The sequence below is a fragment of the Aquarana catesbeiana genome, linkage group LG06 (genome assembly GCF_042186555.1).
Source record: "Aquarana catesbeiana isolate 2022-GZ linkage group LG06, ASM4218655v1, whole genome shotgun sequence".
Lineage (NCBI taxonomy): Eukaryota > Metazoa > Chordata > Amphibia > Anura > Ranidae > Aquarana > Aquarana catesbeiana.
Window position 1 is genome coordinate 102,190,192 of NC_133329.1, and position 26,787 is coordinate 102,216,978.

A 26,787-nucleotide genomic window follows, 5' to 3' on the forward strand; every position below is an offset into this window, starting at 1 on the left:
AACCCTCTTGTAATAGCCTGTTACTGTCAAACCACACCCTTTAAAGACTCTCTCACTGCTGGATCTCAGCCCCACGTTTCTCCAAAAGTTCCCAGGTTTGCACATCAAGACAGATCATTTAGAAGAATTTAGCCTCGTAAAGCTGTTAGAGGGCATCTCATGTAACAGTGCCTTAAAGGGATCAGTCAACCAAAAAGACATTACTAGACAAGCCTTCCAGTCATTAGTGTATCAGGTGTTACCGTATGATCATCTGTTTTGTATGATAATCTACCAACTTGCTGGTCATGGGATTAGCAGGCCTCCCTCTCCCACAAGGCACTGATGCCAAAGGCCATGGAAGAAGAATAGCAGATGTCTCTCAGAAACTATCCTCCAAAGTAATCTAAGACTGGCAGTAGTCAAGCACTTCTATTGCCAGGTCCATTTGTGCCGAAAGCAAAAGCAGCAACACTTGCAGTGTAGATTGCAGAGTCCAAGAAATGTACTTGTCTTACCTTCTTAAGTAAATAGTACAGCTGTCATACTGATTCCGTGTCTTCAAAACTTTATGCATTAAAGAATAATATAAACCCAAAAGTTTTTTGGGGTTAGATTGATTGGATTGAGTGTGAAAGGATTAGAACTCATATAAGGCCTCGTTCACATAGGTGTATTTAAAGGCGGATCTTCACTTTATCTGAGCACCACAAACCAAAAACACAATTTAGCTAATTTTTAATATTCAAAGCAAACTCCCCCATCTATCCATGTCTCCAAACTTTATTTTGTTGAGAAATCACTTCATAAAACAACCCCCTAGCATTTCTGACTGTGGCCATCTTAAAGGGGTTGTAAACCCTCGTGTTTTTTCACCTTAATGCATCCTATGAAAAAACACCTGGCAGTCACCGCCCCCCCCAACCCCCGTTGTTACATACCTGAGCCCCTTCATCTCCTCGGCGGGGACGCACTGTCCCTCTCTCCATGGGGTCCTGGCTCTTGATTGGATAGATTGATAGCCATTGGCTCCCGCTGCTGTCAATCAAATCCAATGATGTGGGCGCCGGGGGGGCTGGGCTGAGTCCGGCATTCGTGTCTGTGGATGCAAATGCTGGACTCGGGAGCGCGCCTGCAAGGTAACCCCCTCGGGAGAGCGCTTCTCCTAGGGGGTTATCTGATGCGGGGAGGAGCAGCGACAGCGGCCGGGGGACCCCAGAAGAGGATGTTTCGGGCCACTCTGTGCAAAACAAGCTGCACAGTGGAGGTAAGTATGATGTGTTTGTTATTTTAAAAAAATAAAACACTATCCTTTACAATCACTTTAAGTAAGGGCAAATGATTCATGTAGCATTTACTTCCTGGAATCCATTTGCCCTTAGCTCAATCATGCATGCGGGGGAGTTTGCTTAGCTGAGAAAACCCCTCCTCCTATCCTCCCCTCCTGGGATGTATGACATAATTTGCCTTGGCAAGAAACCAGAAAGTAACTGAAGAAATGTAAAAAAAAAAAAAGTAAATATGATATACTTTCCTATCTATGTACTAATGCTAGCAGCATGAGGATTAAAAATAACCAATGCTGAAGTTCCACTTTAAGCACACATCTGTGTGCAGGGCCATGTTTTACCCATATGGAATGCACACATTCCATACGGGTGCTTGTCCCCGAACGTAGACAGTTGAAGCAGGAAGCATATATTTTGTTGTTTTATGTACCATTACAAATGTTGTATATATTATCTTACGAGATATTTAGGGGCTCTTGCTGGGACCTGTAGTCCTTCACTTTTGGGGGGGCCACAAACCTACAAAAGTGAAGGACTACAAGTGCCTGGCTTCCTCCTAAAACACACGGTTCCAATCCATCCCCGGCTCCCGGCCTCATCTCAGAGTTACTCTCAACTGAATCCTGGCAGTCTCCTTTCCCTTACCTTCCCTCCGAGCATGCCATGCTGCTGGAGAAGATGGAGAAGGTAGGTGGAGCTAAAGCACTAGGTGCGGAGCAGTGAAGGAGGAAGAAGGTAAATCCTCTTCCGCTTTGAATGCTGGGGCCTCGCTCTGCATTAGGGCAGGATGTGACCTCACTGGTTGCTAGAAGACAGGTGTCGCGGCTCTAGCAACCAGTGGGCAGTAGAGCCAGTGGCGGAGGTGGAGCAAGCTACAGGTCTCGGCTGGCTGGGAATAATACTATCGGTTTGTAAAGTGGCACTGTCTGCGGCAGTCTTTTTTAGGGCATCAGAATGGCGGCCCAGTCCACCCGTTTTCTACAGTCCTTGTTAGCATCCCTTCTGCCTGGGGGGTGGTGCCAACCCCCTGTAAAATGCTGGCCAAGGCAAACGCCTTGTTTGCCTCACAGTAGATACACCCCTGACTGCAGGTCCTTAGGTACCACTTCCTCTCCAGCAAGGAGAATGGTGAGCAGTACAGTGATAACATCACCAAATCTCATAAGACTAGCAGTCACCGGCAGCATGGTCTTCAATGATTTCACAGGCATGCAGCTACGAGGCTGTGCCTAGGGTGTTGCTGAGGTACATAACATTTCTGAATGTTCCCCCATAAGACAACAAATCTTAAAGTGCATGTATGGTCAAAATGTAAAATAATATATTAATTTCCATATTGTATATAAGTTAATTCTAGCCTCCTCCTATTAATTTTAACGCTCTTGGGGAACTTACTTTGTGAAGATCTCCTTGCATTTATTTTCTTTGAGTTCTGTGACACGTAGTCACTATGCCTTGTGGGTAAGCACTGCTGTGTCACATATTTCACAGAGCCTGCCTTCTGAACTACAGAGCTGCTGAGAGGAGGAGTTTCAGGAGGCGGAGTCAGTACAGGAACCACTGCTAGCAGGCAGCAAGGAAGGTACCATGGGATATGTAGTCCTTTTACATTGAAAGTAAACATCAGAGAAGCGCTGCAAAGCATGCAGGATATCCAGGCAGAACTCACAACAGGAAAGGACATTTTTCAAGTAAAATTATATTGGATTGTCAATATAACATTTTTTGTATTGCTTATGCAATGCTGATGTTATAAAATGAAAGTGTATGCTGTGACCATAGAACTACTTTAACATTTTTGTGTTCATATCCCATTTTTAAAGCATTAATCATCACTGATAATTTACATTAAACAGATTCTCTATATCTGATAAAGCATTAACAACTTGTCCCCCGGAAGGTTTACCCGCCTTCATGACCAGGCCATTTTTTGCAATACGGCACTGCGTTATTTTAACTGACAATTGTGCGATCGTGCGACGCTGTACCCAAATAAAATTTGTGTCCTTTGTTCCCCCACAAAAAGAGCTTTTTTTTGGTGGTATTTGATCACCTCTGTGGTTTTTATTTTTTTTGCACTATAAACAAATAAATCTATTTTGAAAAAAAAAAAAAAAAATATTTTTTACTTTCTGCTATTTATTTTATTTATTTAAGGTACTTATATAGTGCCATTAATTTACGCAGCATAAAACATAGCAAATAGAAAAAAAAATCTAATTTCTTCATTAATTTAGGCTAATATGTATTCTGCTACATGTTTTTGGTAAAAAAAAAAAAAAATCCCAATAAGCTTATATTGATTGGTTTGTGCAAAAGTTATAGCGTCTACAAACTATGGGATAAATTTACGGAATTTTTATTTATTTTTTTATTTACTAGTAATGGCGGCGATCAGCGACTTATAGCGGGACTGCGACATTGCGGCGGACACTAAGTGACACTTTTTGGGGACCAGTGACATTATTATAGTGATCAGTGCTAAAAATATGCACTGTCACTCTGTACTAATGACAATGTGTGCCTAGGGAGTGCTTGCTAAATGTGTGAGGGGTGCTTGTACAACCTTCCCTTCTGACAGAATAGTGATAGGCCTTGTTTACATAGACAGACCACAGTTCTGCCTGTGTCTCGAATGATCGGCGAGTCCCGATCCCGTCCGCTGGACCCACTGACTGGCTCCCGCTGTGTCCAATCACAGCAGGAGCAGGTCGCCCCCGACACGTGTGTGCACCCCAGACCTGCAGAATCATGCACAGGTACGTGATTTTGCACAGGAGAGCCGTCTTGCCACCGTATATATGCAGTATAATGGTCGGCAAGCGGATAAACAGGTTTTAGGAAATTTAACACCCTAACAAAGAACGCAAACCACATAAGTAATGGTTGTTTTTCTTGATATTTTTATAATCCTGTGACATTCAGCAATAAAGAAGATTAAAGCCATGAGTGTCTGGCAGTTTCTGTTCTTTGGAATTTAAGGCTACAGTCTTTCCTTGAAGTAACAAACCTAGAAAAAAATCGACAGCACTCTGGCCAAGCAGCGAAATACATACAGTATGGAATCTGTTTTACTTGCTAAATAATGTGTAAACCTGTGTGGCCAGTTATGCATTATTGGTCATTTTTTCATTTTTCCTTAGTTCAGCTAAGGACATTTGTCTAATGCTTAAGTTGTACATGTCTCTCTTTATGATACTATGTACAGGCAGCACAGTGGCTTAGTGGTTAGCACTTCTGCCTTGCAGCACTGGAATTGTTGGTTTGAATCCCAATTATGACACAACCTGCTTGACATTTGCATGTTCTCCCCAAACTTGTGTGGGTTCTCCAGTTTGCTTCAAAACTCCAAAGACATGCTGATAGGTTACTTGACTTCAGTTTAAATTGGCCCCAGTGTGTGTGTGTGTGCATAGCTCCCAACTGTCCCTGATTTGGAGCAATGTCCCTTATTCCACCTCAGTTGTCCCTCATTTTGGTCTGATCTATATAGTTGTATATAAAATGCACTTTTTATCTTTCAAAAAGTGTTTCCCAGTGCTAAACCTTTCATCCAAATTATAAATTGCTGCATCTGTACATTTTAAAAGCCAATATAAAGGAATAATAGTGGTAAAAAAAAGTCCTTGTGGATTTAATGAACCTTTTTTTTGGTTAATTCTCTTTTAAGGGGGTGTGGAAGGGGGCGTGTCCTATGCCTACATACATTTGTTAGTAGGTGTCCTTCATTCCCATCTCAAAATGTTGGGAGGTATGTGTGCGTATGTACGCATGTGAGGTGTGTACCTTAGATTGTAAGCTCCTTATGGGTAGGGACTGATGTGAATGTACAATATGTGTAAAGTTTTGGCACTATATAAATACTTGTAATAAATAAATTCCAGTATCCTGATTATTACAGCAAGGTCTGTGTGTGTTTCCATGCAGTGTAAACATGAGTGCCGGCTCGGTGGACCAGGAACCGACTCGGAAGCTGGGCTGCTGTGGTGTCCCTGTGATTACGGAAGATATGCAGGCTTTAGCCATCCGAAGCTTGTCCGGGGGTGAAGTACAGAAGCACTATGAATTCATACGGGAACTGGGGAAGGGAACTTATGGCAGAGTGGAGCTCGTGTCCCACAAGAGTACAGGTAAGGGCAATTTAAGGGGCGAAAGGTGCACTGGAAGATTAATGTATACTATGCACATGCAAAACTGGCGGTGTCTAGGTCTACTTATTTTGGTTGAACAACTGCAGCCTTCGTATTCCAAGGACATCTCATGTGAAAGATGCTGATGAGACACCTGCCAGTCCTCAAACCTACTGGGTACAGTAGTCAATATGGAATAGGTGTTCATGTGTGTTTACCCATTTTACAGGAAGATACAAGGATAGGGTTCCACTTGCAGATAGATTGTCCATTGAGTTGGACTTCTCTGTGTTGGCCAACGAGCTCTTCCTACAGGGGAATAAGACATCTAGAAAATCTGGAGAAGCAACAGGAAATAAGAGGAAATCTTCCCAAAGTGAGGAAACTTCCATTTTCGACAGTTGTCACCATTGATGAGGTTCAGGTTTACCTCCACCATGGGCTTGCTTTGAACCTCCGATATTCGCAAAGTTTGCGAATTCTGAACTTTAGACCAGGTTTGCCACCAGGAACATCATGCAGTGCATAGTCTATGCTCTGGTTTAGAAGAGCCATTAATTTGTAGGACCGAATAACCTGGAAATCTTTCTATGAAAGAGCAGGCTCACAGCAGCCACAAGATTGTCAGTGTGTTGGATCTGACAGGGAGAGCTGAAAATTCTGATTAGGAATTTGGCATTGGTACATGACCCCCATGGCAAAACCTAGCTTCCCACACTTTTTGTTTGCCAATAGCTTATAAGCCGTATAAATGGCCAGGATGAACAAGATCTACCCCCCCATCCTTATGTCTAGTACACAAGGGCCGAATGTCAGGAGACGGCCAACTTTCGAACCGCGTGTATGTCAGCCGATCCGACAGAAGCCAGCCCACTCTCAATCAGCGCTCCCAGCCAAAGGCTGAGAGCACTGATCGGAGTGTTCTGGCGGGGGGAAGGGTGCGTCCCCTGTCTGAACGCAACAGCTCAGCAGGGGACTGTTAGTATAGCGGCCCCGACTGGAGTTGTCAGTTTTTTTCGTTCAAAACAGCGGTTGATCTCAGTATGTACCAGGATTTAGACTTCAGCAGTATTTCCCAACCTTTTTCCAGTAAGGGCCTCTCGAAAAGTATTTTCAGCCCGAGGCACCCCAGTCTAAGGCTTGGTTCATATTACTGCGTGTCGGGGAACGTGCACAAAATTGTGTTCCTGACACACAGACAAACGCACTGATGTATAGCAGAAGCGTAGGGGGTGCCAATAATTATTAATGGTACCCCCACACATTGGAAAATGCTTTTAAAAAAGGGTTCGGGAACCTCTCTTTCTGCATTTCTCTGAGTAGGACAGACCATTGAAATGAATGGGCTGCCCTTCACGCAGCACGCAGCTGCACAAATGTGTACCAAGGGCTCATTCACACGTGAGGTTTGGAGGGGTGGGGTGGTAAAACTTTGTAGTTGAGACAATTTTTACTACCCCAACTGCTCCCCCTTTTGCTGAAGAGGCATCGGCCAGGGTCATACGCATGCTATGGCTGCAGCTGGTGCAGTTGCAGCACGGTCATGCTGCATTTAGGGGGATAAAACAGGCGTTAAGAAGGTGACATATAACCTCTTCAGCACCTGTCAAAGGCCCAGATCTCTTCTCATAGGAGACGCTTTTATGAATGAGCCCTAAAAAGCAGTTCTGATCGTACAGGATTAGGGGTCAAGTTTAAAAGTAACATACACACACACACACATTTATATAAACATACATACACACACTCACATACTTACATACATGCATATAAACACACATACACATAACCTTTTTAAAAAGCCATCAGTACTGTACATGTACAGTTTGGCGGAGGAACGGGAGCTTAGTCTGTTCTAAATGCCTTTTTTCTACCAAGATGCCACGGCACCCCGGTTAAGAAAGGCTGGACTACAGTTGGGTTCAGTGCAGAGATTACAAACCAAACCCAGGTGGATTTGCTCACCCCTCACTATCACCGTTATTCCGCATAAGATGAAATCACTCTACCTTCTACTTTAGTGACAACTTTCAAACTTCAGTTTTCCCTTTGTTTTCTCTTCTCGGTGAATATAGTCAACAGAACTAATGAAGATGGTTCCCGAGCGGGCACACAGACAGCAATAAAAAAATTCACAGAAGATCAAATCCTTCCCCACCCCATCTAAAACTTAAAAAAAATGTTTTGCATTTAGATACACTTTTAAAGGGGGTTTGTGTGAAATACCAGTGGGGTTATGTTGCCATTTTAGATACAATTATTGCTTAGTGGTGCTCTCCTAACATTAGACCCACTACAAATCCATACAGTTCCTCTAAATCAGTATGATATACACTATATTACCAAGAGTATTGGGGTGCCTGCCTTTACACGCACATGAACTTTATTGGCATCCCAGGCTTAGTCCGTAGGGTTCAATATTGAGTTGGCCCACCCTTTTCAGCTATAACAGCTTCAACTCTTCTGGGACGGCTGTCTGCAAGGTTTAGTCTATGTCTATGGGAACGTTTGACCATTCTTCCAGAGGCCTATTTGTAAGGTCAGGTACTGACTCACTCATTCTTGTATTTATGTACCTTATTTGTGCACTGGTGCGCAGTCATGTTGGAACAGGAAGGAGCCATCCCCAAACTATTCCCACAAAGTTGGGAGCATGAAATTGTCCAAAATGTCTTGGTATGCTGACGCCTTAAGAGTTCCCTTCACTGGAACTAAGGGGCCAAGCCCAACCCCTGAAAAACAACCCCACACCATAATCCACCAAATGATTTGGACCAGTGCACAAACCAAGGTCCATAAAGACACGGATAAGCGAGTTTGGGGTGGAGGAATTTGACTGGCCTGCACAGAGTCCTGACCTCAACCTGATAGAACACCTTTGGGATGAATTAGAGTGCAGACTGCGAGCCAGGCCTTCTCGTCCAACATCAGTGCCTGACCTCACGAATGCACTTCTGGAAGAATGGTCAAACATTCCCATAGACACACACCTAAACCTTGTGGACATCCTTCCCAGAAGAGTTGAAGCTGCTATAGTTGCAAAGGGTGGGCCAATTCAATACTGAACCCTTTGGACTAAGACTGGGATGCCATTAAAGTTCATGTTCGTGTAAAGGCAGGTGTCCCAATACTTTTGGTAATATAGAATATAATACATACCAGAGAGGAAAGGAAAACAGAATGCATTGTAGGGCTACATATCTGCATTTTGTTAATTGTTTAAATGTACGTTAATGTCAGAATCCCCCAAACTGTACTGGAGTAGTGTTGTATTGGGTAGCGTTTGACAGATATGCTCCTAAAAGTATTTGTAAACCCAATCATGAACATCTCATATAAACTTTACTAACCCTTTCCAGCTGGCGTAAGCTCGCGATTCAAACACTTGTGATTGGCAATACAAGGGCTTCTTGATCATGTGATTGCTGTGATTGGCTGTCACCAGGGATTTTTTTCTCAAACAATAGGTGCTGGAACTCAATCACGACCCCTCAAAACCCCTCCCCCTACACACACCCTCCAAATCTCATCAAATAGTGGTTGTGGTCAGTCAAATTTCACAAACAGTAGGAGGGTCTTAAAGGGGCATTAAATACCAGCATTGCATTACATACAGAGTTTAGGGTGGGTTACACACAGAGTGCAGAGCTGTCGCTTGTAAACACAGAAACCGGACTTCTGTGTTTACAAGTGATTGTGGTGAGCATCCCACCCCCAAGGGTCTGAGCCAGAGGAGTGGAGAGTTCCACCAATTCCCCCTGAAAAAAAGCCCTGGCTGTCACCATGATCACATGATTGGGACACCACCCCTCCAGTTCCTGACCATAAGCAGTGACCAGGAACTCTTGGTGACAGTGCGGTCACTATGCTGGGGGCACTAAGCACAAACAAGGGATGTTGGCTGTACGCATATATGTGGCAGCTTTGCGTTACAGCCTACCACCATGCTGACACACATGTGTATGGTCAGTATTAAGGGGTTATCCTTCAATGAGGTTCCTTTCATCAGAAACTTCCAGTTATAAGGTGACAATGTCTCCCCTTGTCTCCCAATTGTTCTCATACACTGTCACACTGTCGCACTCTTACCTAACAGAGACTACAAGCAGCTGTGCCAATGTTTACTGCACAGGCAGTCTACTTACAACAATAATTGAAAAAAGGTAAGAATAGTATATATGTAAAAAATGGCAGTTGGTTGTAAACTACAGTGGTGTAGCAAAGTTAGGGCTAGTTTACACTTGCTTCAATACATGGCTTCGGACACGCTTTGTTAAAGATCTCTGAACGTCAGTCAAAACCCCTGTCACTACATAAAACGGGTATCTTACAGTCCTGTTTACACCTTGCTTTTGCTTGGTGCTTCGATGAGGCTTTGGTGGAGCTTCGATGAGGCTTTGGTGGAGCTTCGATGAGGCTTTGGTGGGGCTTCTATGAGCCTTTGGTGGGGCTTTGGTGGGACTTCGATGAGCCTTTGGTGGGGCTTCGATGAGCCTTTGGTGGGGCTTTGGTGGGGCTTTGGTGAGGCTTCGTGGGGCTTCGATGAGGCTTCAGTGGGGCTTCAAGCGAGCTTTGCCACAGACTCCTATGAAGGCTTTGAAGACGTTTTGAAGCACCACTAAAGCTACATGGGGTATAATTTTTGAAGCGAAGCCGAAGCAAAGCAAAAGCAAGGTGTAAACAGGATTGTAAGCTAACCATTTTATTTAGTAAAGGGGGCTTTGGCTAGTGTTCAGAGAGCTTTAACAGAGCATGTCCAAAGCTTTGTTTTGAAGCAAGTGTAAACTAGCCATTAATGTGTGTTGAAGCCGAAGCAAGTGTAAATGAGCCCTAAATGTCAGTCAGTTATGGTTTTCATTTTAATATCTGTCTTCATTATCAGGTAACAAGATGGCTTTAAAATTTGTCAACAAGAACAAGACCAAGTTGAAGAGTTTCCTGAGGGAGTTCAGTGTGACCAGTGCTCTTTCCTGTAGCCCTTTCATTATAAGAGCCTTTCATGTCCTCTTCCAGACGGAGGACTGCTACGTCTTCGCTCAGGAGTACGCTCCAGCTGGGGACCTCTTTGATATTATTCCACCACAGGTGAGATCAGTCATTCTGGATCACATGATATTCCTTATAAGCCTCTCTGGTTGGCTGGGTGTGCATTCAGATGTAGCCAGCATGACACCTCCCCATAGCCGAAGCGCCATGCTGCTTTGTTTCATGTATTTTCTTTTAAACAGTCAATTACGTTTTTTTTTCTTTGCTAGTTATGGCACCAGTTGGAGCTAGTAGTATTTGGGTGATGTAAGCATTAGAAAATAACTCTGTAAAATGGAAAACTATTCAGTGAATAGCTGATGCTGTCCACGGAATACTGCAAAAAAAAAAAAACTAAAGCAGGCCATAGATTATGCGATTTTCTTTCCTGCAACAACAGGTTGCAGGAAAGAAAATTGCTTGATTCCCCCATCAACACAGTCAACCACCCGTGAAGCTATTGTGTTCTTCTGGTGGGGGAAGTAGGGAGCCATCCCCACTGGGAGATCACAATGATTATTGCTAGCAGTTATAGCCTCTGGCAATAATTGCATGCTAGAAATCTGACATGCTGGTTGTACCCAAGTTGATTGATGGATCGACTTGGGTACAATCAGCCTACCCATAGATGGTTAGAATCTCGGCCGGTCCCTGCTGAACTGGCCGAGATTTGAACCATCTATGGCTTTAGGGATATATTTAAAAAGCACTGGTATGGCTATACTGCAGCCACACTGCTGCTTAAAAAAAAAAAGAAAAAAGCTACGCAAAGTGGTCTGCTTCAGACATCCAAAGCCAGCGGAGTGCAAAAGAAAAAAAATTAAAGCTGAGAAAAAACAAAAAACAATTTGACAGGGCGGGGGTTTCCTACTAGCTGGAGATCTTCTTCAAACATGGGGCTTTCTCTCCTGTATTAAAGCAGAACTTCCTGTTTTGGATGCACTGGGCATGCTTGCACTCGCCCCCAATATGAAATCAACATTTTTATCTTCTGTGTTTGATTACTTTTTTCATGCTTTTTGCATGCCACCAGTCTTGCCCAGGGGAGAATGATGCCTCCAGCACTGTGAAGTCTCCTAGGATATGTATCACGTACCCCAGAATGCTTCACTTTCCATTCACAGGAGGTGGAGGAGGGTGGGCCTGGTGTGCATCATCAGGGGCCAGGTTGCCTGAACCAGGAAGAGGCACACAGTACCCGATGACATCAGAGCAAGGATGGTGGACAGAAACACAGGCTGTGACACAGCATGACAATGCTTGATCCGCTGGGCAGGTGAGTATCTGAATTGAGGACAATCCAGCTCTAAATGTTGGCCTAAAAGAAAGAACCATAACATGCCCACTTTTATCTTTATTAACCTGAAAAGCTTGATAGTGGCTTGTGTCCTGTTTAGATTACCTCCAAAGTTTTCAAATATAAAATGTAGTGTTGCAAAACAATCTTAGGTCCCAATTTGCCAAAATTTAGAAAAAGCCACATCCACCTTCCCTTAGCCTTGCCAGTGGTCATATAACTGCATCTATCATATTAAGGCAGGGTTAGTTGGTTGTCATGCATTAGCCTAGTGTTTTTGTTGATTTGTGGTCTGTAACTGTCCATTTTTGTACTGTTCCAGGTCGGCCTCCCTGAAGACATGGTGAAGCGATGCGTACAACAACTTGGACTGGCTTTGGACTTTATGCACAGCAAGAGTCTGGTTCACCGTGATATCAAACCAGAGAATGTCCTTCTCTTTGACCGTGAATGTCGGCGGGTTAAGCTGGCTGACTTTGGCATGACTCGTAAAGTGGGCTGCCGTGTAAAACGAGTGAGTGGCACTATCCCATACACAGCCCCTGAAGTGTGCCAGGCTGGCCGATCAGAAGGTTTTCCAGTAGAGACTAGTTTGGACGTCTGGGCCTTTGGGGTACTTATCTTCTGTGTCCTCACTGGAAACTTTCCCTGGGAGTCAGCCTCACCGGGAGATGCCTTCTTTGAGGAGTTTGTACACTGGCAGAAGGGTCGTCTGCCCGGTCTTCCGTCCCAGTGGCGACGGTTTTCAGATAACGCACTACGAATGTTCCAAAGGCTTCTTGCATTAGAGTCCGAAAAAAGGAGCCCAGTCAAGGAGGTTTTCTACTACATCAAGTATGACTTGCTCTCAGAAGCTAGACGTAGACCTTCCTACCGAACACGCAAGCAGCCAGGAGAAAAGCTACCACCTGTGCCCCAGCGGCATGACAACCCTACTCCACTCAAGAGGACAATACTCACGGAGGGAGGTTCTTCACCTCGTGTACCACACTCCCTGCCAGATCCAGGCCAGCCAACTGCTGCCTCTGGCAGGACAGATGGACGACAGGACAAGAGCAAAGCTCAGATGCTGCTGGCAACTGCCATTGAAATCTGTGTGTAAAATGGACACACATTTGGATTCTTCTTTATTGGAAAGTGATGTCATTGTCTCCAGTAATGGTCACCTGATGGCTTAAGACATAAAACAGGTTTGACCTCTTAGAGTTTATTGATCATGAGCCTACAAGCAAAAAAAAAAAATAAGTCGAAGTGAGAATGGCTTGCTGATCAAACAGATGTGGTTAATGTTTGAATAGAATGGGAGGGGATAAAGTAGCTTTTGATCAAACCTTGGAAGGATCGATAGGGTTCGTGACTGTGTGTTGTTCCTGCCTCTGGTTTTATAAATCAGAATCTTTATACTACAGTTCTGTAGTGGTCACTGCAAGATTTCTGAAAACTTGTGCAAGGCAGACAGGCTTGCCCCTTTCCCGTAGGCAACCAAATCCTACAGTACACCCATCTCTACAAATGACACAACACAAGCAGAGCTAGTGCAATTTTGCCTCATATAACCTACCCCTTTTACTGTTACACATAAATACAATAGCTGACTTGGTCTAAATAAATTCTGTCCCACAAAATGTTAGTGCCCTAAATATAGGGAAACTTGGAGTATGTTTGTTTTAACTGGTGCACACTACGGTTAGAAAAAGGAACCAACCAGAAGTCTCAATTCATGCTGTCAGTAAGATTTTTTTTAAAATGCATTGATCCTGATGCCATTTAGGCTGTTCAACTGTTGTTCAATAGCAAAAGTCTCAACAGTATGGCATCTGATCAATTATTGTCAAGAGAGTCCTACATTTATAGTACATTCTCAAATCAGCTCTTAAACACGATCAATCCATGGGCCAACAAACTTAAATTATGCCATCATGGCCAAAGCCTAAATGGCCAGTCCACCCAACAAGGATATTTCAGTTTAAGAGTCCTGATTTTTTTTTAGGGTTTGTCTAGCTGCATCCACTACTCATGGACAATATTAGAGGGTCTCATTCTCATTGGTGGTTTTGTTTTTGTGACTTGATGGAGAGTGTTGCAACACAAATGAAATTTCTAATATTTGGTTTGCATTGGTTACAACGACGGTTAAAGCTAGCCAGATGTCTTCACAATAAATAGGAGACAAGTGGAACATTTAGGTTTTTCATTTAAAATAAGCTTCAACTTTTTTCAAAAATAAATGTTATTTAAAGAATCTGATCTAATTTGTCCCCCCCTACTCTTAATATATTTTGTCTGATAGAAACAAAAAGGTTCAAACCATCAAAGCATAGCTTCAGTAATTAAAAGTGAGTCTACTGAATTGGTAGGCAGCAAATAAATCTATTCCTTCAAATTGGCCGTTTTATGGTGGACAGTTAGGCATTTGATCATCAATATACCAAATATGGGCTTTTTTTCTGTTCAAAACCAAAGGCCTAAACATATTCTTTTGCCTTTTTTGGTGTCTTTGAGCTATAACATTTTTCATTGTTGCCTGTGCACCAGTTTTAACAAATGTTCCCAGTTATTTTAAAACATATTTCTTCTTTTGTTGATGTTCAACCTTTCGAACAAAAAAGGGCTTGCATTGTGATACAATATAGAATCTTAGTTCTTAATGGCTGTACCAGGGTATTCTCTTAATATAAGAGACTAGTCCATCGATTTTTTTTTTTTTTTTGAAAGATGGCACATTTTACATTCCGTTCTATACATCATTTTATGATGGCTGGTATTTTTTTTTAATTAGATCTGCTTGTCTGAAACACTAAACATAAAATGTATGTTCTTTTTACCAAAGTGTATGAAGACAAAAGTGTCTTTCTTGCCATGGCAAGTAGTCCGATATTGCTGTGGGCAACAAAAACAGTTTATTTTTCAGACACTTTGATAATGGTGGATTCAAATGCAAACTGAAATTGTGTGACTTGTTATATTATCACCTGTTGTGGCAAAGGAAATATTAACCAATGAAGACTCATGTTTTAACCCCAAGTGACAGGATATCTTATTGCAAGTATGTGAGGTGCATTGCAATTGGTTCCCTGGCAGTTTGCTATGTAGAAGACAGATTGGCTCAGAGAGGTGTGAAAGTGGCACCCATTGGCTCAGACAGTTTCCATGGAAACACAGACCCAGCATAATACTTAGAAAGCTCTAGAATTATACTCTACGATTAGAAAAGGGTGTGCAATTTGGATCTTTTAGGTATTGCAAATTGCAGTCCAAAAGTAAGAGATTGACCATTTTTTACCTTTAAAGTGAATTAAGTTAACTAGAATGAAGATAATGGTAAATGTTCCAGCAGCAAATCAGCATTAGAGCAACGGCAAATCCTACAATGACTTTCTAACTTGATTGGACATGGTGGAACATCTTTTCTTGACACATGGAGGACTGAAGTGAGTTATGGGTTCAGTCCACCCAACAACAGGACGCATTAGTGGGCCTAGTCACCCATTGGCTTATATTTCTAGAACATTCCAGTGGCAGGCTCTCCCTGCCAGAGCATCAAGCTCAGACTCACTTGCAGAGGCTAATCTTTTTTTCTGCAGCAGGAGGAATCTCATTCCTTATGACCCATTGTCCTTATTGAAACACATTTAAAAACTGTAATTTCCCACTCTCTAAAAGTTTAGATGTAGATCAGATATATTAGAGAGGAGATTGTGGGGACAGACTGTGAAAAGTTAAATTCAGCTCAGGAGTACAGCTTATCAATTTGCAAAGTTTCTCTGGCAAACTCCTCTTTTTGCTGCTATGGACTCACTGGGTGTCATAGGATTTCCTGTTGATGGCAAGGAAGATGTAGATGTTGCCAGAGAAATTATAAGGTGCTTAATCGAAACAGGTGCTTTAAGTATACCGTGGAGCTACCAACATACTTCTAATTTAAACCACAAGCTGTCTCCATTATCGCACACTCAGGACCAAAGGTCTCTTACTTGTTCTCTGTTAGGTATTTCGGGCCATTAAAAAAAAGGACTGCAATTTACTTCAATGGCCTTACTGAGAGGGAGTCTGCTGCAAATAAAAAACAGCTTTCTCCATTAATAAAAGATATCTAAACCCAAAAACTAAAATTTAATACATGGAAGCTTACAAGTCCCTAATGGTGGTTGCTGCATTCATTTTCTTTTTCCAGGCTTAGTACATTTTCTGCAAGTACAGAAAAACAGTTACCAGAGTTCTAGCATCTTTGTAACTTCCTTTGCTGAACTGAACTTATATATCAAACAAGATTATCAGTTTTCCTTGCTACCTTCTGTGAGCTACAAAAAAAAAAGAGTGGAGGAGGATTTAGTAGTTCAATTGAGGAGAGCAGCCTAAAGTGATAACCCTGGCTCCCTCCTTAGATACAGTGGATTGAGTGATCATTTGTCACCCTAAGACACGAAGAGTGCTATACACAGGATTACCAGGTGAGCATAAAGGTAGAAAAGCCTGAAAACAATTAAACAAATGCAGCCACTCATTCTGGGGCCAGTAAGCTGCAATATATTCAATTTTTGTTCTTGGTTCTGGATACACTTTAGCTACTAGAAATGAGATGAGCCAATCTGTATATTAGGTTTTATAGGTATTTGGCCAGGCTGGTTTCTATCATGTCTAATCAAGCTTAGTATGAACCTGACAGCTTTGTTCCCTTCACATTTGAAGATCGTTCCCTTGGTAGCTGGGTCTCCCTGCTGATTGTAGATATAGCAATACAATGCCTAAACATGTTTTTTGAAAGACTAAAAAAAATGGATGATTGGAAAGGCACAAGCAGTAATCACTTTCCAGCCCCCAAGCAACTGCCTATGCAGAGCACATGTAGCAAGTGTACAGTTGTGTTAGTACTCTGTCGCCTTTGTGTATGTTATTCTCTGTAGGATCAAATCCTGTCATTTGTTGGGTATCCAGTTTCTCCAAAAAGTCCAATGCTATCTTACTGGCACTGTCTTGATCAATCTGGTTTATCGCCAAAACAAGTGAAGGTAGCCATTTTGTGCATTGAGCCATACCAACCTATATGGTTGGTTTTACTAGATCCCGAAGAACTGATTCATGCTTCTAACATGGGTTCAAAGAACAAAATGTCCACCTCCATTTTGAATAGGTGATGCATCTGCTTTCCAGGCTAATAGCACACACTTTTGTTGTGTGTCAGTTTTACAGTCAATATATCAGGGTATGTAGCACATGTAATATAAACAGACTGGTAAGGAGTGCTTTTTTTCATTCCTGAAGGAGTACTTTAGAAATGTTGGCCTAAACCACCTCTGATGATGCTACAAACATCAGGCACTCCCAAATGTTCTTTCTACAACAAGACATACCAAGCCTTCTCTGTGTACTGGAGGTTTGATCACCAGGCCTCGCACAGCAATCACAAGCTACGTAAAGGGCTACAGCGTTGCTACAAAAAGCAGAAGTGCCGTAACTTTCCACTGAGTACCAGTGCTCGTTACAAAAACAAATCCGAATCCAAATGGCCGACCTTAGGCCAAGCGATCAATATCGTTGGGCTAAAAACAAGAAAGATAATCATTTCTAGACGTGTATATCTGTTGAAAATCTGTTTATATCTTTGGAAATAAGCGGTCAGAGCACAATCCTTCCTTTTTTTGTCTCCCTGGTTTTAGGGCTTAGTTCTCGAGTCCATGTTTCCCTCATCATAAGACCCTTTACATTCAACACCAAGTGGTTTAGACAAATTACGTAGCAGACTCCCCCCCCTCCCCCCCTACCTTTGCCTTAGACGTCTTTAATGTTCACAATATTAGTGCAATAATGTAGATAAGGTGATAACTGATTAACTTTTTAACTTAATTGTAGGGTATTTCTGATTCCAGGTTAGGGCTAGCTTAGAGACGTTACCTCAGTTTAGCTGACCTGATAAAATATATATGAATATATAGAGTTATGTATAGATAGAAGAAATATTCTTAAATGTGGATTTTTTTATGTGAATACAATTGCCTTTTGTTCCACATGCCTCTTCTCTTCTCGTATCTAAACCATGTTGTGACAAGATGCCTATACCTCAGGTTACAAAAACACGGCTGACATTTTTGTTTTACCTACATGAAGAATTTGGTCACGTCCTATTGGTAAAGGTCATTTTTTTTTGGAAGTTGATAACTAAACATTATATCTGAATCCCAAACTTTATTTGTATTGAAAACTTACACTGGTTGTGACATCACCGCCTCTCCTATATACCTTGTCCAATCATAGAACAGCTTGTATTCATTGATAAAGTGCAAGGCGTTCTATTATTGGCGGCTGTGCCAGTTGAGCGGCTCCAGTAGTCAATGTTGCAGCGGGGCAGCCGCTCAGCACAAGACCGCACATACATACATTGTGCCAAGCTTCATCAATTTAAGTATGCAATACAAATACATTTCCAAAGTTCAGCTTTAAAGTAGATAAGGTAGATGTAGCCATATTGTTGGGCGGCACAGTGGTGTAGTGGGTAGCACTCTCGCCTAGCAGTAAGAAGGGTTGCTGGTTCAAATCCCAACCACGACACTACCTGCCTGGAGTTTGCATGTTCTCCCTGTGCCTGCGTGGGTTTCCTCCGGGTACTCCTGTTTCCTCCTACACTCCAAAGACATGCTGGTAGGTTAATTGGATCCTGTCTAAATTGTCCCTAGTATGTATGAATGTGAGTTAGGGACCTTAGATTGTAAGCTCCTTGAGGGTAGGGACTGATGTGAATGTACAATGTATATGTAAAGCGCTGCATAAATTGACGGCGCTATATAAGTATCTGAAATAAATAAATAAATAAATATTGTGGCTAACATCTTTTTAAAGTGTAAGTATAAGCAAATAGCTAAATACACATGTGTGAGCTGTTTTGCTTGCCAAACAAATTGTAATTCTGTTCAGCTGGTTTTCTAATTCATGCATTCCTGCCAGATACCATACAAAGTTCTGACCATATACTTTGTGCAGTTGAGTCAAAGCAATACAGTTTAGCCAGGCCAAGAGTAACTAGGTGATAAAGTCTCTGCTACCTAATTGGGTCATCTCAGTGCTCTGTCCTCCAATCAGCAAACTCCAATTGTTAGAGTTACAGCACTGTGCAATGCAGTACATCCTGATTGGCTGACAGTGCTGCCCCTTTTTCTGTATTAGCCAATGTGAAGGGATATGCAAGAGCCCAGTACAAAGACAGACAGAGGTGCTATTTAAATTATTTTGAAGGATTTTTTTATTATATAACTGGACTAAATGGGGACCTTTTATAGCTGCCAACACTAGCATTGGCTACATTTCCAAAATAGCCACATCCAGTGCTTTTGCTGACAGGTACGCTTTACCTGCAATGTAACCCAGTATTTAAAAACACTCATGTATGCATACGGCGTATATGGCTCATATAGTATATTGTTAATAAGTAATTATACTTTGATCTGCAACCCCCCTTAAGAAATTGTTGATGCATTCCTTTTAACAAACTCTCAGTCCAGCGTCCTAAGGGTTTTTAATTTCTGAAGCACATTTCCTGACTATAGTCTCCTAAGAATATTTAATAATATAATGCATTATAAATAATATACTTAACTTGTACCCTGGAGAATAGAGTTAGTACTATATAACCAAATGTCCGCTAACAACTGTTAATGCCCGTATCTATTACTATGCAGGAAAGCATTATTACTGGGCCTTTTGTATTGTTTTATTTAAATGAACCAAGCACATTTAGAGGAGGCTTTGGATAAGACATATTTATCAGAGCATTGGAAATAATTGTTCTTGTCTCTAAAATCAACAAGATTGTCCTGTTTGTTCCGTAATGGATGGGAGATCAATTCGATTGGTTGCTGTGGACAACATAAACAGCATTTATTTCAGACAATAAGGCCCTCTGTAACTTATATACAAAAATATGACCCAGGCTCACGATTATCCATTTTTGTTACAAAAGCAATTGAAACAGAACATGTAATACCATTTGAGCTTAGAACTTTTTTTCCCACGCAGATGTAAATGGGGCAATTATGTGCATTTATTCTAACAAAATGAACTTAAGAGATCCTGGGCTTTGCCCATACAGGGCAAAGCAACGGGTTCACTGTAATGTCCAGCCCCTCTCTTATATACATTTATATTACCTTTGCTTCCTCACTGATACCTTTGCTGCCAGGAATGAAGAGAAATACTTGTACTTTCAGGTATTGAGGTTCATGTGACTCACTACCCCCAGGAAAGGCCTGGTGGTTGGTGATTGGCCCAAAGCTGTCGCCCTGCATGGGCACAGCACGGGTTCACTTTACCATTCAGCCCCTCTCTGGTATACCTTTGCTCTTTTGCTAATCCCTTTGCTGCCAGGAATGAAGAAACATACTTGTACATTCAGGTATGGTGTTGCATGTGACTTACTACCCCCCAGAAAAATCCCGGTGCTTGGTGATTGGCTCAAAGCTGTCTCCTTGCATGGGTACAGCCAACGCTGTATCCTGGCCTAGGGCAAAAAGGCCCAGGCCTAGGGCAGCACTTTGCAGGGGGGCAGCACAGACAGAGTCCCCGCCAGCTTGCACTACACTGTTAGTGAAGCGCCAGTCTTATGGGGCGGACTGGGCTGAGAGGCAGATTAGTCTAGCTCCACCATAAAGCGGCCGCACTGCTTCTGGTATTCAGGCGGCTGGCATTCCACAACTGGGGGGGGGCATGGCTTCTAATTTTGAATGTCCTATCATCCTGGACCACAAACCTTCCTCACTGTGCTATATGTTTTCTGCAGCACCATTGGCATGGTTATTTCTTCTTAGTCCTCTCCATAAAATTATCAGAAATTTGTGCTTAAAGTAGAACTATAGGCAACACTTTTTTTTTTCATTTTGGATAGAGTAAGGGAGGGTTATAGCCCCTGTCAGTTTATTTTTTACCATTCCTGTCCCATTACAGAGATTTCCCTTCACTTCCTGCCCCATAGCCAAACAGGAAGTGAGAGCAAATCTATGCAAATTAAGGGAATCCATTGTCACCCCCCCCCCAGTCCCTCAGAACTAGTGTCCCCACTCAAAAATATTAGAGTGGGTCTTAAACAGAAAAGGGTGTGGCCTTGACAGGAAGGGGTGGGTCATATTTAAATTAGGGGGTGCACAAGTTTAGGCAGGCCTAGGGCAGAACAAAATCTAAATACACTACTGGGTACAGCACAGGTTCCCTTTACCATTCAGACCCTCTCGTATAATTTGATATTACCTTTTGTTTCCTTGCTGCCAGGAACAAAGAGAACTAATTGTACTTTTAGGTATGGAGTTACCACTACCTCCTAGTGTTTGGAGACTGGTCTAAAGATTTCATCTGGGGGGTGGGGTAGAGAGAGTCCTCAGGACTATGTAAGTTCTGACTAGGGTCAATCTGAAGCTTACACAGTACAAATGGAGCAGCAGGTGAAAAGGGGAAAGTATAAGATGCTGTCATGGAAAGGAATAAACTGAACCTGTTGCATGGTTCACTTTACCGTCCAGCCCCTCTCTTGTATACATTTACATTATCTTTTCTTTTCCGGCTGATCTCTTTGCTGCCAGGTACAAAGACAACTAATTGTACTTCCAGGTATGGAGATGCATGGGGCTCACTACCCCTGTGAAAGTCCAGGTCTCTGCTGATTGGCCCAAAGCTGTCACGTGGGGAAGTGGAGAGGGTCTGCAACACTGTGCAAGCTCTGAAGCTTACACAGTGCGAACAGAGCAGCCAGGGAATGAGGGAATAGTATAATATGTTGTGATGGCACTGAATAAACTGAATCTGTTGCATGGGAACAGCACAGGTTCTCTTTAAGGGTGCACAAACGAGGAAGCCAAACTAATATCAAATGTTTTCTCGTTTATCACTGATCCTTGTTGAACCATATCTTCTCATGAATACAAATACTGAAAACAACATTGTTACTGTTTTCACAGCGGTGTCAGTTTAATTCTGAACTGTATCTGTATTTCTGAAAAGGCAGCATATAAATGCCATCCAAAGAAGCACAGAGGAAATATAACAGATGACAGGCCCGTCTTGTTCTGTGCATGTTCCACCAGCCATATTGTGAGAAGCCCACATGCCTATTTTCTAGCGGTGATTCACTGTGGGGCCCCATTATTAAAGTGTCTGAGTTATGAAAAGCCTGTGTGGCCCCAGTCTGATTCCATCTGCAATTTCTGCAGTGTGGGTTTGAAAGGAAATCTGATTACTAGGGATAATCCAAGTCTTATTCATTGGGGGCATATAAAAAATACATTTTAAAGTAGAAGTCAAATGATAAGGCCCCTGTCCCTGCTAACGTGCCCTTAAAGCTACAAGGGGAAGCAACGATATGACTGCAAAAAAAAAAAACATTCTTCATGGTGTCATGGTTGGTCACTTGACCCAATAACCTAGGCAGTTGGTCAGCTAATTTCTTCTAAAGGGGAGAAGCAAAGTTCAAATTGGGGCTGATCCACCCCTTCAGCAGATAAATATCACAAAGTATGTTAGCTATTGGCCACTTGACCGTTCATCATAATATACTAATACAGCAGATTCTTCACATAAAGAATTTTGGGGCTGCTTTTACTTTTTAAAACTGACCTGTTGGTGGTTCAAACCTCCCAATCACTCGGCATTGTCCAGGCTTCAGTGCCTCTCTTACTTTGCTGAGAATGTCCAGCTTGAGAAGCTCATCTTTACTTGTCATCTAGGAACACTGATGAATAGAAGCTGCACCCCAATGTTCACTTCTTCCAAAGGCTCTTTATCAAAAATACAACTGCATACTTGTTCCCACTCAGGGACAACCTCTCTTTAAGGGCTCATTTACACTCGCTTCGACTTCAACAAACATTAAAGCGCCTACCACTTCAACTTGCTTCTTTGATGTTTTTGTGATTCTGCTTTTGCGATGCTTCGGTGGTGCTTCTATGATGTTTCGGTGGTGCTTCGGTGCTGCTTCTATGGTGTTTCGGTGGTGCTTCAGTGATGTTTAGGTGGTGCTTCGGTAGTGCTCTGATGATGCTTCAGGGGTGCTTCTATGATGCTTCGGTGGTGCTTTTTAAAGCTTTACTGAAGCTTGGCAGATGCCCTGTGTGTGGGTGTTTGGTATCTCCTACCTGCAACACCTCCAAAACAAAGCGAAGCTAAAGCTGAATTAAAGCCTCTCAAAAGCTGTAGGTGCTGTAAGCAAACTTTGTCATAGACTTCTATGGAGGCTTTGAAGATGCTTTGAAGCACCACTAAAGTGACATGGGGTATAATTTTTGAAGCAAAACAAAGCAAATGCAAGGTGTAAACAGGACTGCAAGCTAACTGTTTTATTTAGTGACAGGGGCGTTGACTGGCATTTCGAGAGCAAGTGTAAACGAGCTCTAACGTATTTCACCACTGCTGACTTGATGGCAAGAAAAAGGGTGGGGCTTCAGTGGGGCTTCAAGAAAGCTTTGCTATAGACTTCTATGGAGGCTTTGAAGACGCTTTGAAGCACCGCTAAAGCTACATGGGGTATAATTTTTGGAGCAAAGCCGAAACAAAGCAAAGTAAAAGCAAGGATGTAAACAGGACTGTAAGCTAACCATTTTATTTAGTGACAGGGGCTTTGACTAGCGTTCAGAGAGCTTTAACAAAGCCTGTCTGAAGCCTTGTTTTGAAGCAAGTGTAAAGCTGTTAATGTGTGTTGAAACCGAAGCAAGTGTAAATGAGCCCTAATAAAGAGCCTTTGAAAGGAGTGAACATTGAAGTTTGGCTTCTATTCATCAGTGTTCTTCGAACTGCAGGTGTATTTAATATTTGTAACTTTAATCTTCTGCACAGCAGGAGGGCCAAAGTAGTCCAGTGCTGTTGGTTTATCAGTAGCTGCTTGAAGACAAGAGGGGAGAACAGAGGGATGACCTACAGAGGTTCCTTGATTATCCAATCAGCAGGTTGGGAAAGTTGACCAAGCTGTGTTACTTAACTGCAGTAGAGTAATGTGCGGTCACTGACTAGGTTGTGTTACCTGGAAGGGATGCCTGGATCACAAAACTGGCAGAACAGAATTAAAAGCTTTTTAGCAGGTAAGCCAGTTTGTGAGTAGCTCAACTGTATATTGTATTAATAGGCTGTTTGCCTGGTTACATTGATCACACGACACAAGCCCAATTTCATTGGCCCTGTACCCCGATCTGTGATCCTCTGTGTCTGAAGGACACAACGATCACAAGGCTTTCACAAGTGGCGGGAGCAGGAGGTCTTATATATACACCCTCCCACTCTCTCAGGAAGCCACTGCCTGGCCATGTATATGTAATAGCCAAGCAGCAGGCCCGTTAAGACAGCGGGCAAGGTAAGACCGCAGATTATATCAAACAGCATGTGCTGAAGCTATCACATGCAGTCCAGCTCGGAAATAATATCTAATTTTCACAGATATTTGAAATTGACTCATAGTTGTAGTGTCCTTCTAAAACTGCATCAGATAAAAGGGACATTTAAGCAACAAAGCGGCCACTGAGGATGTGGAACAAAATGTCTGTTTTCTTTTGTTAATTGTGTGATGTGTCATTGTGCTTAATGTGTTCCTGCACTGCATTTTAGGGAGGAACATTAGTAGAAAGGAGAGAACTAAAAGAAATATTATCTTCAGAAATACACTCATTGTATTCAGATCCTCTGTGCGGCCTCAGAAAATATGTACCGTGCCGGTGGTGCGGAGGAAAGTTTATAAAACGTGTGTGTGTGTATTCTTATTTTTTATTCTTTTATTTCCTGGTAGACAATAAATACAATTGAAAATAAAATTTGTGCTCTTCAATTATTTCCAATGAGAGGGATGTGACTAGGAAGCAGCGAGCTTCGTCCTTCAATAGTGAGTGGGCAATATTTACTCCCACCTTGTATTAAAGGGAACCTGTCATGGGAGAAAGACTTGCTCTAACATTGTTGGCCATCTTAAAGTATATGTAAATGCTCAAAAACAGATATAAATTACAGCGCTCACATTCATAACATAATCATATGATAAAATACATTAATAAGTGAATGTCCATATGAAAGTGAACGATGTGCTTCAATCCAAAAAGTGCAAGGTGCTCCAGAAATGTCAAGGTGCGCAAACACCCCCTCCTGTGTCCCCACTCACCGGATGGGATGGACCCTTAGCTTTTCAGTCTAGGGGTCGTTACAAGCTTGAAATGATGGCCAGGGATGGCAGCTTTACATACATTCACCAGGCAGATCTCACATGCTCATGATTATCATCCAAGATATTAATACCCAAAACGTAATAAAAGGAGGGAACTATAGTGAAGTACCGTTTGGCAATAAGTTTATTGCGCAAGTACGAATTAATACTTACAAAATGCAGGGTAAAAACAGGCATGAAATGTCAAGAGACTGCAAATAGGAAACACCACTGTTGGCGTGCGTTCCACCTATAACCGGAAGTGACGTTTGTTGGTCTAGGAACCGGAAAATACGTCAACGCGTTTCGCCCTCCCACAGGGCGTCATCAAGGACCTCAAACTCTCACCTCGTAAAATAACCCCTTCAGTTTAAAATATAAATGATAGGCAAAACATTTGTATATACATATAAAAAAAACTATATAAATGCATTTAAAAAAAAAAAAAAAGAAATCACATCATCTCTGTTCTCAGCTACATAAGAGCTAGGGGAGGAGAAACAGCAGCACACTAATCTTCCCAGTGAATGGCTGTGCAGGGTCAGGCATGTCAGCACAAGCCTGATTATTGGATTAGCCCCAAGCACAGCAAGAAAACTGACCATGCTGTGCTCTCATGCCTAATGTGGGATAGGAAATATAATAGGAAAGCATGGGAACTGGCAGGAATACTAGGGATTCCACACAAGGGAAGCAATACAAAGAGAACAGAATAATTTCTCATACAAGTACATGGTATAGGAGGCACATGTCAGGAATATAAAATGTTGCGTTTACATATTTGTTTTTTTTTCACAATAAAGTTTATTGTATAAGTAAAGAAAAAGAAATTAAGTACAGAGTATGGTGGGTGTTGAAAATACCCAATATGCAAACATTTAACAAGAGGAAAAATGTTACATCACATACAGTATTTATAACTGTTAACAAGCATATGAGATATGGCAATACACATTATAAAGTTATTTTCATACAAAAACAGTATAACTGTAAATAAACAGATGTTATACATATTTTTTAAGCTGACCGCTCTTGTTACAATCCGATTGTACAATCTTCTTTTGCTGCTCTAACAAATGAAGTTTACTGAGACTATCTGATTGGACTTGTGCTGAATTCATTATTTAGGAAAATGCTTTCACTACAAAGTTAATGGACAGCTGATCTTGCAGCACCTTGACCTTCTAACATGATATGTTACTTGTCCTTCAGTTTTGTGACATTTAATGATTTAGAATGATTTGTTTTAGGAAGGGTGGAGAGAAAGGAAGAGGAAATGATGGGAGGAAGGAAGGAAGGAAGGAAGGAAGGAAGGAAGGAAGGAAGGGAGGGAGAGAGAGAGGCAGGAAAAAAGGAAGAGGTGAGTAAAGAAGGAAGGTAGAGCAAGATATTGAAGGATGGAAGTCAGAGGGAGGTAGAAAAGGAAGTAAGGAAGGAAAGAAGGAAGGAAGGAAGAGGGGGTATAGAAGGAAGGAAGAGGGGGTATAGAAGGAAGGAAGTCAGAAGAAGGCAGTGGGAGATATGGAAGGAATACAAATAAGGATGGAATGCAGTAGGAGTTAAGGAAGGAATTAGCAAGGAAGATTTAGATAAGGAATGAAGAAGGAAGGAAGGAAGGAAGGAAGGAAGGAAGGAAGGCGTGAGAGAGAAAGAAAGAAAGAAAGAAAGAAAGAAAGAAAGAAAGAAAGAAAGAAAGAAAGAAAGAAAGAAAGAAAGAAAGAAAGAAAGAAAGAAAGAAAGAGAGAAAAATGGAAGAGGAGATAGAAGAAAGATGGAAAGAACTGAGTGAAAAAGGAAGGAAGGAAAGAGAGAGAGAGAAAAGAAAGAAAGAAAGAAAGAAAGAAAGAAAGAAAGAAAGAAAGAAGGAGGAAAATTGGAAGAGGAGACAGGAGAAAGATGGAAAGAAATGAGGGA

The 26,787-nt window shown here is 42.1% G+C and overlaps 1 protein-coding gene across 2 annotated transcripts in view; it reads left to right on the forward strand.

Annotated features, from left to right (window-relative positions):
• LOC141148802 (serine/threonine-protein kinase SBK1-like) overlaps nt 1-20,915 on the forward strand; it is a 153,746-nt gene extending 132,831 nt beyond the window's left edge. For both annotated transcript variants that reach the window (XM_073636561.1, XM_073636562.1), the window contains exons 2-4: nt 5,196-5,398; nt 10,281-10,483; nt 12,043-20,915. In XM_073636561.1, the coding sequence (XP_073492662.1) occupies nt 5,196-5,398; nt 10,281-10,483; nt 12,043-12,822 (1,186 nt within the window). In that variant the 3' untranslated portion in view covers nt 12,823-20,915. The remainder of the gene's footprint in view (nt 1-5,195; nt 5,399-10,280; nt 10,484-12,042) is intronic.
• The last annotated feature ends 5,872 nt before the right edge of the window (nt 20,916-26,787 follow it).